Below are 15073 nucleotides of genomic sequence, written 5' to 3'. Positions count from 1 at the left end.
GTTTAAATTTAAAAATGACCTGCCTTAAAATGACAGGGCGGGCCGTGGACTGGATACACCATAAGAGAAATAAATTTATCAGGTAAGCATAAATTATGTTTTCTCTTGTAAGGTGTATCCAGTCCACGGATCATCCATTACTTGTGGGATACCAATACCAAAGCTAAAGTACACGGATGAAGGGAGGGACAAGGCAGGTACTTAAACGGAAGGTACCACTGCCTGTAAAACCTCTCTCCCAAAAATAGCCTCCGAAGAAGCAAAAGTATCAAATTTGTAGAATTTTGAAAAAAGTATGAAGCGAAGACCAAGTCGCCGCCTTGCAAATCTGTTCAACAGAAGCCTCATTTTTAAAGGCCCATGTGGAAGCCACAGCTCTAGTAGAATGAACTGTAATCCTTTCAGGAGGCTGCTGGCCAGCAGTCTCATAGGCTAAGCGGATTATGCTTCTTAGCCAAAAAGAAAGAGAGGTTGCCGAAGCCTTTTGACCTCTCCTCTGTCCAGAGTAGACAACAAACAAAGCAGATGTTTGACGAAAATCTTTAGTAGCTTGTAAGTAAAACTTTAAAAGCATGAACCACGTCCAAATTGTGTAATAGACGTTCCTTCTTTGAAGAAGGATTAGGACACAAAGATGGAACAACAATCTCTTGATTGATATTCTTATTAGATACCACCTTAGGTAAAAACCCAGGTTTGGTACGCAGGACTACCTTATCCACATGGAAGATCAGATAAGGAGAATCACATTGTAAAGCAGATAACTCGGAGACTCTACGAGCCGAGGAAATAGCTACCAAAAAAAGAACTTTCCAAGATAAAAGTTTGATATCTATGGAATGAAGAGGTTCAAACGGAACTCCTTGAAGAACTTTAAGAACCAGATTTAAGCTCCATGGCGGAGCAACAGGTTTAAACACAGGCTTGATTCTAACTAAAGCCTGACAAAATGCCTGAACGTCTGGAACATCTGCCAGACGCTTGTGCAAAAGAATAGACAGAGCAGAAATCTGTCCCTTTAAGGAACTAGCTGACAATCCTTTTTCCAAACCTTCTTGGAGAAAGGATAATATCCTGGGAATCCTAACCTTACTCCATGAGTAACCCTTGGATTCACACCAATAAAGATATCTACGCCATATCTTAAGGTAAATTTTCCTGGTAACAGGCTTTCGTGCCTGTATTAAGGTATCAATGACTGACTCGGAGAAGCCACGCTTTGATAAAATCAAGCGTTCAATCTCTAGACAGTCAGTCTCAGAGAAATTAGATTTGGATGATTGAAAGGACCTTGTAGTAGAAGGTCTTGTCTTAACGGCAGAGTCCAAGGTGAAAAGGATGACATGTCCACTAGATCTGCATACCATGTCCTGCGTGGCCACGCAGGCGCTATCAAGATCACCGATGCTCTCTCCTGCTTGATCTTGGCAATCAGTCGAGGGAGCAGAGGAAACGGTGGAAACACATAAGCCAGGTTGAAAGACCAAGGCGCTGCTAGAGCATCTATCAGCGTCGCCTCAGGATCCCTGGACCTGGATCCGTAACAAGGAAGCTTGGCGTTCTGGCGAGACGCCATGAGATCCAGTTCTGGTTTGCCCCAACGATGAATCAATTGTGCAAACACCTCCGGATGGAGTTCCCACTACCCCGGATGAAAAGTCTGACGACTTAGAAAATCCGCCTCCCAGTTCTCTACACCTGGGATATGGATAGCTGATAGGTGGCAAGAGTGAATCTCTGCCCAGCGAATTATCTTTGAGACTTCTAACATCGCTAGGGAACTCCTTGTTCCCCCTTGATGGTTGATGTAAGCCACAGTCGTGATGTTGTCCGAATGAAATCTGATGAACCTCAGAGTTGCTAACTGAGGCCAAGCCTGAAGAGCATTGAATATCGCTCTCAGTTCCAGAATATTTATTGGAAGGAGTGTCTCCTCCTGAGTCCACGATCCCTGAGCCTTCAGGGAGTTCCAGACTGCACCCCAACCTAGAAGGCTGGCATCTGTCGTTACAATTGTCCAATCTGGCCTGCGAAAGGTCATACCTTTGGACAGATGGACCCGAGATAGCCACCAGAGTAGAGAATCCCTGGTCTCTTGATCCAAATTTAGTAGAGGGGACAAATGTGTGTAATCCCCATTCCACTGACTGAGCATGCAGAGTTGCAGCGTTCTGAGATGTAGGCGTGCAAACGGCACAATGTCCATTGCCGCTACCATTAAGCCGATTACTTCCATGCACTGAGCCACCGAAGGGCGCGGAATGTTATGAAGAACACGGCAGGAATTTAGAAGTTTTGATAACCTGGACTCCGTCAGGTAAATTTTCATTTCTACAGAATCTATCAGAGTCCCTAGGAAGGAAACTCTTGTGAGGGGGGATAGAGAACTCTTTTCCTCGTTCACTTTCCACCCATGCGACCTCAGAAATGCCAGTACTATGTCCGTATGAGACTTGGCAATTTGGAAGTTTGACGCCTGTATCAGGATGTCGTCTAAATAAGGGGCCACTGCTATGCCCCGCAGCCTTAGGACCGCCAGAAGCGACCCCAGAACCTTCGTAAAAATTCTTGGGGCTGTAGCTAATCCAAAGGGAAGAGCTACAAACTGGTAATGCCTGTCTAGAAAGGCAAACCTGAGAAACCGATGATGATCTTTGTGAATCGGAATGTGAAGACAAGTATCCTTTAAATCCACTGTAGTCATATATTGACCCTCCTGGATCATAGGTAGGATGGTACGAATAGTTTCCATCTTGAATGATGGAACTCTGAGGAATTTGTTTAAGATCTTTAGATCCAAAATTGGTCTGAAGGCTCCCTCTTTTTTGGGAACCACAAACAGATTTGAGTAAAATCCCTGTCCCTGTTCCTCCTTTGGAACTGGATGGATCACTCCCATAACTAGGAGGTCTTGTACACAGTGTAAGAATGCCTCTCTCTTTATCTGGTTTGCAGATAATTGTGAAAGGTGATATCTCCCTTTTGGGGGGGAAGCTTTGAAGTCCAGAAGATATCCCTGGGATATAATTTCCAACGCCCAGGGATCCTGGACATCTCTTGCCCATGCCTGGGCAAAGAGTGAAAGTCTGCCCCCTACTAGATCCGTTACCGGATAGGGGGCCGTTCCTTCATGCTGTCTTAGAGGCAGCAGCAGGCTTTTTGGCCTGCTTACCTTTGTTCCAGGTCTGGTTAGGTCTCCAGACCGTCTTGGACTGAGCAAAAGTTCCATCTTGTTTTGCATTAGAGGAACTTGATGCCGCTCCTGCCTTGAAGTTTCGAAATCCACGAAAATTAGACTGTTTGGCCCTTGATTTGGACCTATCCTGAGGAAGGGCATGACCTTTTCCTCCAGTGATATCAGCAATAATCTCCTTCAAACCAGGCCCGAATAGGGTCTGCCCCTTGAAGGGAATGTTAAGCAGCTTAGACTTTGAAGTAACGTCAGCTGACCATGATTTAAGCCATAGCGCCCTGCGCGTCTGGATGGCAAAACCAGAATTCTTAGCCGTTAGTTTAGTCAAATGAACAATGGCATCAGAAACAAAAGAATTGGCTAGCTTAAGTGCTCTAAGCTTGTTAAGTATGTCATCCAATGGAGTCGCTACCTGTAAAGCCTCTTCCAGGTGATAAACCAGAACGCCGCAGCAGCAGTGACAGGAGCAATGCATGCAAGGGGCTGTAGGATAAAACCTTGTTGAATAAACATTTTCTTAAGGTAACCCTCTAACTTTTTATCCATTGGATCTAAAAAAGCACAACTGTCCTCGACAGGGATAGTAGTACGCTTTGCTAGAGTAGAAACTGCTCCTTCCACCTTAGGGACTGTCTGCCATAAGTCCCGTGTGGTGGCGTCTATTGGAAACATTTTCCTAAAAATAGGAGGGGGAGAGAATGGCACACCTGGTCTATCCCATTCCTTAGTAATAATTTCTGTAAACCTTTTAGGTATTGGAAAAACATCAGTACACACCGGCACTGCATAGTATTTATCCAGTCTACACAATTTCTCTGGCACTGCAATTGTAACAGTCATTCAGAGCAGCTAAAACCTCCCTGAGTAACACGCGGAGGTGTTCAAGTTTAAATTTAAATGTAGAAATATCAGAATCAGGTTGCATCATCTTCCCTGAGTCAGAAACATCACCCACAGACTGAAGCTCTCCTTCCTCAGCTTCTGCATATTGTGAGGCAGCATCAGACATGGTTCTTAAAACGTCAGTATGCTCTGTATTTAGTCTAACTACAGAGCTATCTCGCTTTCCTCTAAATTCAGGTAGTCTGGCCAATACCGCTGACAGTGTATTATCCATGACTGCCGCCATGTCTTGTAAAGTAAACGCTATGGGGCGCCCTGGATGTACTTGGTGCCATTTGAGCGGTAGTCAAAGGAGCTGACACGTGGGGAGAGTTAGTCGGCATAACTTCCCCCTCGTCAGATTCCTCTGGTGATAAATTTTTTAAAGACAGAATATGATCTTTATTGCTTAAAGTGAAATCAGTACATTTGGTACACATTCTAAGAGGGGGTTCCACCATGGCTTTTAAACATAATGAACAAGGAGTTTCCTCTATGTCAGACATGTTTACACAGACTAGCAATGAGACCAGCAAGCTTGGAAAACACTTTAATTCAAGTTAACAAGCAAATATAAAAAACGGTACTGTGCCTTTAAGAGAAACAAATTTTGTCAGAATTTGAAAAACAGTGAAAAAAGGCAGTAAATTAAACGAAATTTTTACAGTGTGTATAATAAGCTAGCTGAGCATTGCACCCACTTGCAAATGGATGATTAACCCCTTAATTCAAAAAACGGATCAAAAAACGTTTTTTAACAGTCACAACAAACTGCCACAGCTCTGCTGTGGCCCTACCTTCCCAAATAAAACGACTTTAGAAAGCCTCTGAGCCCTTTAGAGATGTCCTATAGCATTCAGGGGACTCCCAAAGGAAGCTGGATGTCTCAGTCTGTAATTTTAACTGCGCAAAAAAGCGCTAAATTAGGCCCCTCCCACTCATGCTACAACAGTGGAAAGCCTCAGGAAACTGTTTCTAGGCAAATTTAAGCCAGCCATGTGGAAAAACTAGGCCCAATAAAGTTTTATCACCAAAACATATATAAAAACGTTTAAACATACCAACAAACATTTTATATTGCAAATTTATAAGAGTATTACCTCTGAAAGTAAGCATACCAGTCGCTATTAAATCACTGTATCCAGGCTTACCTTACATAAATCCGGTATCAGCAGCATTTTCTAGTATTTACATCTCTAGAAAAAATTTATAACTGCACATACCTCATCGCAGGATAACCTGCACGCCATTCTCCCGCTGAAGTTACCTCTCTCCTCTGTCATATGTGAGAACAGCAATGGATCTTAGTTACAATCTGCTAAGATCATAGAAAACACAGGCAGATTCTTCTTCTATTTACTGCCTGGGATAAAATAGTACAACTCCGGTACCATTTAAAAATAACAAACTTTTGATTGAAGAAAAAACTAACTATATTTCACCACTTACTACCTCCATGCTTGTTGAGAGTTGCAAGAGAATGACTGGATATGGCAGTTAGGGGTGGAGCTATATAACAGCTCTGCTGTGGGTGATCCTCTTGCAACTTCCTGTTGGGAATGAGAATATCCCACAAGTAATGGATGATCCGTGGACTGGATACACCTTACAAGAGAAATATAAGACTATTAAAATCGAAGTAGTCACGACGTTTCACGGTATCAAACCGTTTTATCAAGCTAAAGCTGTCATATTGGTACATAAAGATTACTGTAATAAATCTGATCATACCATATTCTCTAGCTTGATTAGCTCTTTAACTCACTTTTATGAAGAGTAACGATTGATCACTATAGTGTTAACAAAACCCTTATTACAAAAAATCTCATTGGAAGAAATAATGTGTAACATAATGATTCTTGACATAACAATTTGCTCAGTTGTCATACAAAAGTTAAGGTAAAAGTGTTGCCCAATTAATGTGAAAACATATATACAGACTAAACTCTTATCTCAGTATTCAAATACTCAAGTATTCAGTACAATGTAAAATGCCAACAAGCAAATGAATGAAAGTATTTACTAAAATGATTTTGACCATAACTGCCCAATTCAAACGGGATTAATGCTATGAGCAAATGCGCGCCAAGACGCGTAGCATAGCTCCGACCATTGTGGGCATGACCAAATAAACCTCCCGGGCGGCAAAAACCTTGTTAGAAACAGAGCCGCCGTGAGAATTAACCTCCATCATGGCGGCAATAATAGACAAAACCTCCCATTCGACTAGTATGCGCAAAAAAATGGGAGGCGCAGTGAGAATTATGTCCCACAAGTTCCCATTGCTCTAAAGCCACCAAAGCTCTACTGAAGAGACTGATATGGACTACGGCTACACCCCAGAACAAAGCAGCACAATCTTGCACTACTTTAAAAATAAGAAACTCTTGATTGAAGAATCTAATCCAACACCTCACTTTTACCACTTCCTATCACTAACGTAGGCAAAGAGAATGACTGGGGTGGGAGGGAAGGGAGGAGCTATTTAACAGCTTTGCTGTGGTGCTCTTTGCCGCCTCCTGCTGACCAGGAGGTGAATATCCAATTAGTTATTAAGATGATCCGTGGACTCATTGTGTCTTAAAAAAGAAATATCCTTTTGTGCACAGTGTAATGTCACTATATTGGTTTTATTCTCAAGCACAACCCTGAAGGGTTTAATTACATTGTGTTGTTCTAGACCCCTGGTTTTCAACCCTGACCTCACGACTCCCTAACAGGCCACATTTTGAGGATATCTGAACTAGAACACAGGTGAAACAATCAGCTGATTAGTAAACATGGTTATTTTACCTGCTCTCATTCAAGGTAATCCAGAAAACCTGGCCTGTTGGGGAGGCACGAGGACAGGTTTAAAAATGAGTGTTCTAGACCATCATGCTACTCTCAGTAATTTATTTTTAGTAGTAGATTTCCATTACCTTGAAGTGAGGAAATGAACTCGTACACCTCCTCCACACTCCAGCGACTGGGGTTACTGGACAAAAACACTGGGTTAATCCCAAGGAGGTCAGAATTTGTGGGTCCACTAGTCGGTGTGCTCCCCTCTCGATCTCCATGTGATGTTCTGCAGGAAGGGGGGTTGGGGGATGTAGGAGAGAATGCTTCATCATAGCTGGAATTATCAGAACCTCGGCTGGAGTCCTCCTGTAGGAGAGGATATGTCAGGTGACATGGAGAAGGAAGGCATTGTAAGGATTGAGGTTATAAGGTACAGGCTCTGACGTGAATTGCACATTTGTGTACAAAGAGATAAACATGGAGTGAGGCAGTATCACTAAGGCAAGATTGTCTGGTAGATATGGGAATGAATATGAACATGGTTCTCATCTTACCCGCATCCTTTTCCCCTGGATCTTGGCCCGTGCAATCTCAGAGCTATTCCTACGTGGCCCCCGTCTGTGCACTCTCATCCCTGCAACCTCTTGCAGATCCTTCAGCTTCTTCCTTTTCAGACGGAACGGATGACTACAGCTGACATTATACCTGAGAGGTGAGAAAGAGGAGACTAAACACAAACACCTCATGCATTAGGGGGCTACTGTGTGTTGTGTTCCTTCCCACCGAGTATAGCTAAATATATTGAGTTTCTTACCACCGTTATAAAGTGCTACTTACTAGCAGACTTAGAAAAAACCCTGGATTTTTTGTGGTTTCTAAATATCTGCTTTGGTTTAAAATTCCTGTCAATAATACTGTGCACCCCTGTACGGTACAGTCTCAGCACATTCACAAACATTCACGTACCTTGAGACATTTAAGCCACATAGCAAAAAGAACACAGAAACCAGTTATAAAACCAAGTCATCCCTACATGGGCGCTAAAATGGGGACACAGCCACATAGGGTCTATTACATTTTTTCTCTACTCCCTTTACAAGCTGCTTTAGTGCTATCATAATGAAAGTACCTTTTGGCACAGGTCATTGAGCAGAACCTCTTGGACCCACGAAACTGTTGATCTGGGGCAAATTTCCCACAATATTCACACTTCAGCATGTTGGAGCATCCAGAATCTGATGAGTAGAATAAAACAGAAGAGATTAGAGGAGACAGCAAATAGCAGGGGGTGAACAAACAACGCACAGAGAAGATAGCAACGTAAAGCTCAAGAAAAAGGTAATGAAAAGGAAAAAAAAGAAAAAAAAACTCATAACAGAAAATGTGTGTAGGCGTGAGCATCTAGGGAGCATGTGTGTGTAGCTGTGTGCATATATGTATGCGCATGAATGTAGGGAGCGTGTGGGGAGCGCGTGCATTTATGTGTACGCCTGTGTGTGGGTAGAACGTGTGCATTTGGAGTGTATGAGCAGGAGTAGGACATACTGCAGAGAGCCGTGTCCCCTGCAGGGTGAGGAGATGGGCTTTCTGCTGTGGGTAAGACAGAGCTCAATGCAGGAAGCTTTTCTGGGTCCTTCAGCATCTGGGGGCAGCCAACCTGTGAAAATAAAAGGAGACATAGAACTTCTTGTTCAGGGTAACAGAAAGTAGAATTGTGGGTGTGGTGACGGGTGTATTTATAGGCATTTTGAGGTTTGGGAAACTTTTTCCCCTCCTGGTAGGATTGTACATCCCATACGTCACTAGCTCATGGACTCTTGCCAATATGAAAGAAATTAATTTATCAGGTAAGTTCCTACATAAATTATGTTATTTAGTATAGTGAGAGAGCGCAGATATATTTAGTTCAGTCTGAGAGAGTGCGCAGATATATTTAGTAGTCAGAGAGAGCGTAGATATACTTAGTATTCACTGTGAGAGCGCAGATATATTTAGTACAGTCAGAGAGAGCGCGCAGATATATTTAGTACAGTCTGTGAGAGCATAGATATACTTAGTACTAAATATATCTGCACTCTCTCACAGTGAGTACTAACTATATCTGCACTCTCACAGTGAATACTAAGTATATCTACCCTCTCAGACAGTACTAAATATATCTGCACTCTCTCACAGTGAATACTGTCTGAGAGGGTAGATATACTTAGTATTCACTGTGAGAGTGCAGATATAGTTAGTATTCACTGTGAGAGAGAGTGCAGATATATTTAGCACTGTCAGAGAGCGCAGATATACTTAGTATTCACTGTGAGAGAGAGTGCAGATATATTTAGTACTGTCTGAGAGCGCAGATATACTTAGTATTCACTGTGAGAGAGAGCGCAGATATATTTAGTACTGTCAGAGAGAGCGCAGATATACTTAGTATTCACTGTGAGAGAGAGTGCAGATATATTTAGTACTGTCAGAGAGAGCGCAGATATACTTAGTATTCACTGTGAGAGAGAGTGCAGATATATTTAGTACTGGCTGAGAGCGCAGATATACTTAGTATTCACTGTGAGAGAGTGCAGATATATTTAGTACTGGCTGAGAGCGCAGATATACTTAGTATTCACTGTGAGAGAGTGCAGATATATTTAGTACTGGCTGAGAGCGCAGATATACTTAGTATTCACTGTGAGAGAGAGTGCAGATATATTTAGTACTGGCTGAGAGCGCAGATATACTTAGTATTCACTGTGAGAGAGAGTGCAGATATATTTAGTACTGTCAGAGAGAGCGCAGATATACTTAGTATTCACTGTGAGAGAGAGTGCAGATATATTTAGTACTGTCAGAGAGAGCGCAGATATACTTAGTATTCACTGTGAGAGAGTGCAGATATATTTAGTACTGTCAGAGAGAGCGCAGATATACTTAGTATTCACTGTGAGAGAGAGTGCAGATATATTTAGTACTCACTGGGAAAGGCTCAGCTCCTTCTTGGATGACAAAGCCTTCAATAATGTGTGTAAGGATTTGTGGCTTCACAATGGCCTGCGGTGGTTTTGAATCGTTGTGCTGGCGAGACGTAATCGAGAGTGCTGGGACACAAGGCGCGGTGGATATAGAGACAGTCGGAACAACTTGAGAGACAGCTTCAGACTTATCTGTACAAACAAGAAGATTAAACAATATTAGTACGAGGAGGACATCTCAGTTCTGAAGTCATTGCGTCACACACTAATGTTGATCAGGTAATAGAACCAAACTTTTTGCTTTAAATTAAGGTAACAAAAGAAGTTCTCTCATGGGAGCAGCGACACGTTGTTATGGGAGCAGCGACACGTTCATAAAAAGGTGCAGGTGTCATTTGCATGAGACTAGATTAAGTTCTGCAATAATAGTTATAATTAAGGGGCATGAAAACTAAAGGGTGCTACAAATATACATCTAATACCTATAAAAATGCCTGAAAGAACCACTAACCACAGCAGAACTGCATAATCAGTAAATGCATAATAAAGAGACAACGCAAAATCACTTAGTTGTGAATTTCAAAGAAGTAGATTTTTTCTGACAAATTTCAGTTACATTTTACTTCCTAATGCATCATGTGACAGCCATCAGCCAATAACAAAATGCATATACGTATAGTCTGTGAATCTTGCACATGCTCAATAAGAACTGATGCCACAGAAAGTGTGTATATAAAAAGATTATGCACATTTAGATGAAAGTTAATTGGAAAGTTGTTTAAAAAGGAAATTTATGCTTACCTGATAAATTGATTTCTTCTACGAAACGACAAGTCCAGGGATTTCATCCTTACTTGTGGGATATTATCCTCCTGCTAACAGGAAGTGACAAAGAGCACCACAGCAGAGCTGTATATATAGCTCCTCCCTTCCCCTCCACCCCCAGTCATTCGACCAAAGGTTTTAGGAAGAGAAAGGAAAAGCTAAAAAAGGTGCAGAGGTGACTGAAGTTGTAAATAATAAAAAAATATAATCTGTCTTAAATTGACAGGGAGGGCCGTGGACTTGTCGTATCGTAGAAAAAAATCAATTTATCAGGTAAGCATAAATTTCCTTTTCTTCTACAAGATACGACGAGTCCACGGATTTCATCCTTACTTGTGGGATACAATACCAAAGCTACAGGACACGGATGAAAGGGAGGGACAAGACAGAGACCTAAACGGAAGGCACCACTGCTTGAAGAACTTTTCTCCCAAAAACAGCCTCAGAAGAAGCAAAAGTATCAAATTTGTAAAATTTGGAAAAAGTATGAAGGGACGACCAAGTCGCAGCCTTACAAATCTGTTCAATAGATGCATCGTTTTTAAAAGACCCATGTGGAAGCCACAGCCCTAGTAGAATGAGCCGTTATTCTTTCAGGAGGCTGCTGTCCAGCAGTCTCATATGCCAGGCGGATGATACTCCTCAGCCAAAAAGAAAGAGAGGTAGCCGTAGCTTTCTGACCCCTACGCTTTCCAGAATAAACAATGAATAATGAAGATGATTGACGGAAATCCTTAGTTGCCTGTAAGTAAAACTTTAAGGCACGGACCACGTCCAGGCTATGTAACAGACGCTCCTTCTTAGAAGGATTAGGACACAAGGAAGGAACAACAATTTCCTGATTAATATTCTTATTTGAAACAACCTTAGGAAGAAAACCAGGTTCGGTACGTAAAACCACCTTATCAGAATGAAAATATGAGATAAGGCGAATCACACTAACGCTGACAACTCAGAAACTCTTCGAGCAGAAGAAATAGCAACCAAAAACAAAACTTTCCAAGATAATAATTTAATATCTATGGAATGCATAGGTTCAAACAGAACCCCTTGAAGAACTTGAAGAACTAAATTCAGACTCCAGGGAGGAGTAATTGGTCTAAATACAGGCTTAATTCTAGTTAGAGCCTGACAAAAAGACTGAACATCTGGCACATCTGCCAAACATTTGTGAAACAAAATTGACAAAGCAGAAATCTGTCCCTTTAAGGAACTTGCTGATAACCCTTTCTCCAATCCTTCTTGGAGAAAAGGCAGAATCCTGGGAATCCTAACTTTACTCCATGAGTAACCCTTGGATTCACACCAATAAAGATATTTAAGCCATATCTTATGATAGATTTTTCTAGTGACAAGCTTTCTAGCCTGTATCAAAGTATTGATGACTGAATCAGAGAATCCTCGCTTAGATAAAATCAAGCGTTCAATCTCCACGCAGTCAGCTGCAGAGAAATTAGATTTGGATGTTGGAAAGGACCTTGAATGAGAAGGTCCTGTCTTAAAGGAAGTTTCCACGGTGGCAGAGAGGACATGTCCACTAGATCCGCATACCAAGTCCTGCGTGGCCACTCAGGCGCTATCAAGATTACTGAAGCTCTCTCCTGTTTGATTCGAGCAATCACGCGTGGAAGTAGAGGAAATGGTGGAAACACATAAGCTAGGCTGAACGACCAAGACACTGCCAAGGCATCTATCAGTTCGGCCTGGGGATCCCTTGACCTGGATCCGTAACGTGGAAGCTTGGCATTCTGACGAGATGCCATCAGATCCAGTTCCGGTCTGCCCCATTCGAGAATCAATGAAGCAAACACCTCCGGATGGAGTTCCCACTCCCCCGGATGAAAAGTCTAACGACTTAGAAAATCCGCTTCCCAATTTTCTACTCCTGGGATGTAGATTGCCGACAGATAACAAGAGTGGGTCTCCGCCCATCGGATTATCTTGGATACTTCCATCATCGCTAAGGAACTCCTTGTTCCCCCCTGATGATTGATATATGCCACAGTAGTGATGTTGTCCGACTGGAATCTGATGAATTTGGTCGAAGCCAACTGAGGACACGCCTGAAGCGCATTGAATATTGCTCTCAGTTCCAGAATATTGATTGGAAGTAGAGACTCCACCTGAGTCCAAACACCCTGAGCCTTCAGGGAATTCCAGACTGCACCCCAGCCCAGAAGGCTGGCGTCCGTTGTCACTATCACCCACGAGGGTCTGCGGAAACAAGTCCCCTGGGACAGATGATCCGGCGACAACCACCAAAGAAGAGAGAGTCTCTGGTCTCTTGATCCAGATTTATCTTAGGAAATAAATCCGCATAATCCCCATTCCACTGTCCGAGCATGCACAGCTGCAGTGGTCTGAGAAGAAATAGAGCAAACGGAATGATGTCCATTGCCGCTACCATTAATCCAATTACCTCCATACACTGAGCCACTGATGGCCGAAGAATGGACTGAAGTGCTCGGCAAGTATTTAGAATCTTTGATTTTCTGATCTCCGTCAGAAATATTTTCATGTCTACCGAGTCTATCAGAGTTCCCAAAAAGGGGACCCTTGTCTGTGGAACTAGTGAACTCTTCTCTATGTTCACCTTCCAACCGTGAGTTCTCAGGAAAGACAGGACTGTGTCCGTGTGAGATTTTGTCAGATGATAAGTTGACGCCTGGATCAAAATGTCGTCCAGATAAGGCGCAACTGCTATGCCTCGCGGTCTGAGAACCACCAGAAGAGACCCTAGAACCTTTGTGAAGATTCTGGGTGCTGTGGCCAGCCCGAAGGGAAGAGCCACGAACTGAAAATGTTTGTCCAGGAAGGCAAACCTTAGGTACTGATGATGATCCTTGTGAATAGGAATATGAAGGTAAGCATCCTTCAAGTCCACGGTAGTCATATATTGACCCTCCTGGATCATTGGTAAGATTGTTCGTATCGTCTCCATCTTGAACGATGGGACTCTGAGAAACTTGTTTAGACATTTGAGATCTAAAATGGGTCTGAAAGTTCCCTCTTTTTTGGCAACCACTAAAAGATTTGAGTAAAACCCCTGTCCCTGTTCTGGAACAGGACAAATTACTCCCATGGTATAGAGGTCCCATGGTATAGAGGTCCTTTACACCAGTGATTTTTAACCTTTTTTAAAAAAATCACACATTGTAGCCTAATACAGCATATATATAGACACATACACACAAATACATACTGTATGTATTGTGCTGTTATGCCATGACTCCTACAAACTACCCCTGCACTGAGAGTAAAAAACAAGCAAAGTTTAAAAAATATGTCACACTGTTGTCAGTCTGCCGTGGCACACCTGAGGATCTCTCATGGCACACTAGTGTGCCACGGCACACTGGTTGAAAAACACTGCTTTACACAACGTAAGAACGCCTCTCTTTTTATCTGGTCTACAGATAATCGTGAAAGATGAAATCTCCCTCTTGGGAGAAAATCCTTGAATTCCAGTTGATACCCGTGGGTCACGATTTCAAGCGCCCAGGGGTCCTGAACATCTCTTCCCCAAGCCTGAGCAAAGAAAGAAAGTCTGCCCCCTACTAGATCCGGTCCCAGGTCAGGGGGCCGCCCCTTCATGCTGTCTTTGTAGCAGCAGCGGGCTTCTTGGATTGTTTACCTTTATTCCAAGTCTGGTTAGGTCTCCAGACTGACTTGGATTGGGCAAAAGTCCCTTCCTGCTTTGTGGAGGAAGAGGAAACAGAGGGTCCTCCTTTAAAATTTCGAAAGGAACAAAAATTATTTTGTTTACCCCTCATCTTAACAGACTTATCCTGAGGTAGGGCATGGCCTTTACCTCCAGTAATGTCAGAAATTATTTCCTTTAATTCAGGCCCGAAAAGGGTCTTACCTTTAAAGGGAATAGCTAAAAGCTTAGTTTTTGATGACACGTCAGCAGACCAAGATTTGAGCCATAGCACTCTACGTGCTAGAATAGCAAATCCTGCATTTTTCGCCGCTAATTTAGCAATTGGAAAAGCGGCATCAGTAATGAAAGAATTAGCTAGCTTGAGAGCCTTAATTCTATCCAAAATGTCATCTAACGGAGTCTCAACCATCCAGAGACTCTTCCAGAGGCTCAAACCAAAAAGCAGCTGCAGTAGTTACTGGAACAATGCAGGCCGTAGGTTGTAAAAGAAAACCCTGATTAATAAATAATTTCTTTAGAAGACCCTCTAATTTTTTATCCATAGGGTCTTTGAAAGCACAACTGTCCTCGATGGGTATATTTGTACGCTTAGCCAGGGTAGATATAGCTCTCTCTACCTTAGGGACCGTTTGCCACGAGTCCCGAATGGTGTCTGATATGGGAAACATTTTCTTAAAATTAGGACGGGGAGAAAACGGTATAACTGGTCTATCCCATTCCTTTTTTTATAATTTCCGAAATTCTTTTAGGAACCGGAAAAACATCAGT

At 42.6% G+C, this 15073-nt stretch overlaps 1 protein-coding gene across 3 annotated transcripts in view; it reads right to left on the bottom strand.

Annotated features, from left to right (window-relative positions):
* Nucleotides 1–15073, bottom strand: part of PHC1 (polyhomeotic homolog 1) — a 99713-nt gene that overhangs the window by 55579 nt on the left and 29061 nt on the right. For all 3 annotated transcript variants that reach the window (XM_053696940.1, XM_053696942.1, XM_053696941.1), the window contains exons 10-14: nt 9821–10008; nt 8402–8513; nt 7986–8091; nt 7411–7561; nt 6997–7222 (exon numbers count right to left, since the gene is read on the bottom strand). In XM_053696940.1, the coding sequence (XP_053552915.1) occupies nt 6997–7222; nt 7411–7561; nt 7986–8091; nt 8402–8513; nt 9821–10008 (783 nt within the window). The remainder of the gene's footprint in view (nt 1–6996; nt 7223–7410; nt 7562–7985; nt 8092–8401; nt 8514–9820; nt 10009–15073) is intronic.

This window comes from Bombina bombina, unplaced genomic scaffold (genome assembly GCF_027579735.1).
Source record: "Bombina bombina isolate aBomBom1 unplaced genomic scaffold, aBomBom1.pri scaffold_638, whole genome shotgun sequence".
NCBI classification, from domain to species: domain Eukaryota; kingdom Metazoa; phylum Chordata; class Amphibia; order Anura; family Bombinatoridae; genus Bombina; species Bombina bombina.
The sequence above is the reverse complement of the archived record's forward strand: the minus strand, read 5'-3'. Positions and strand labels throughout refer to the sequence as shown.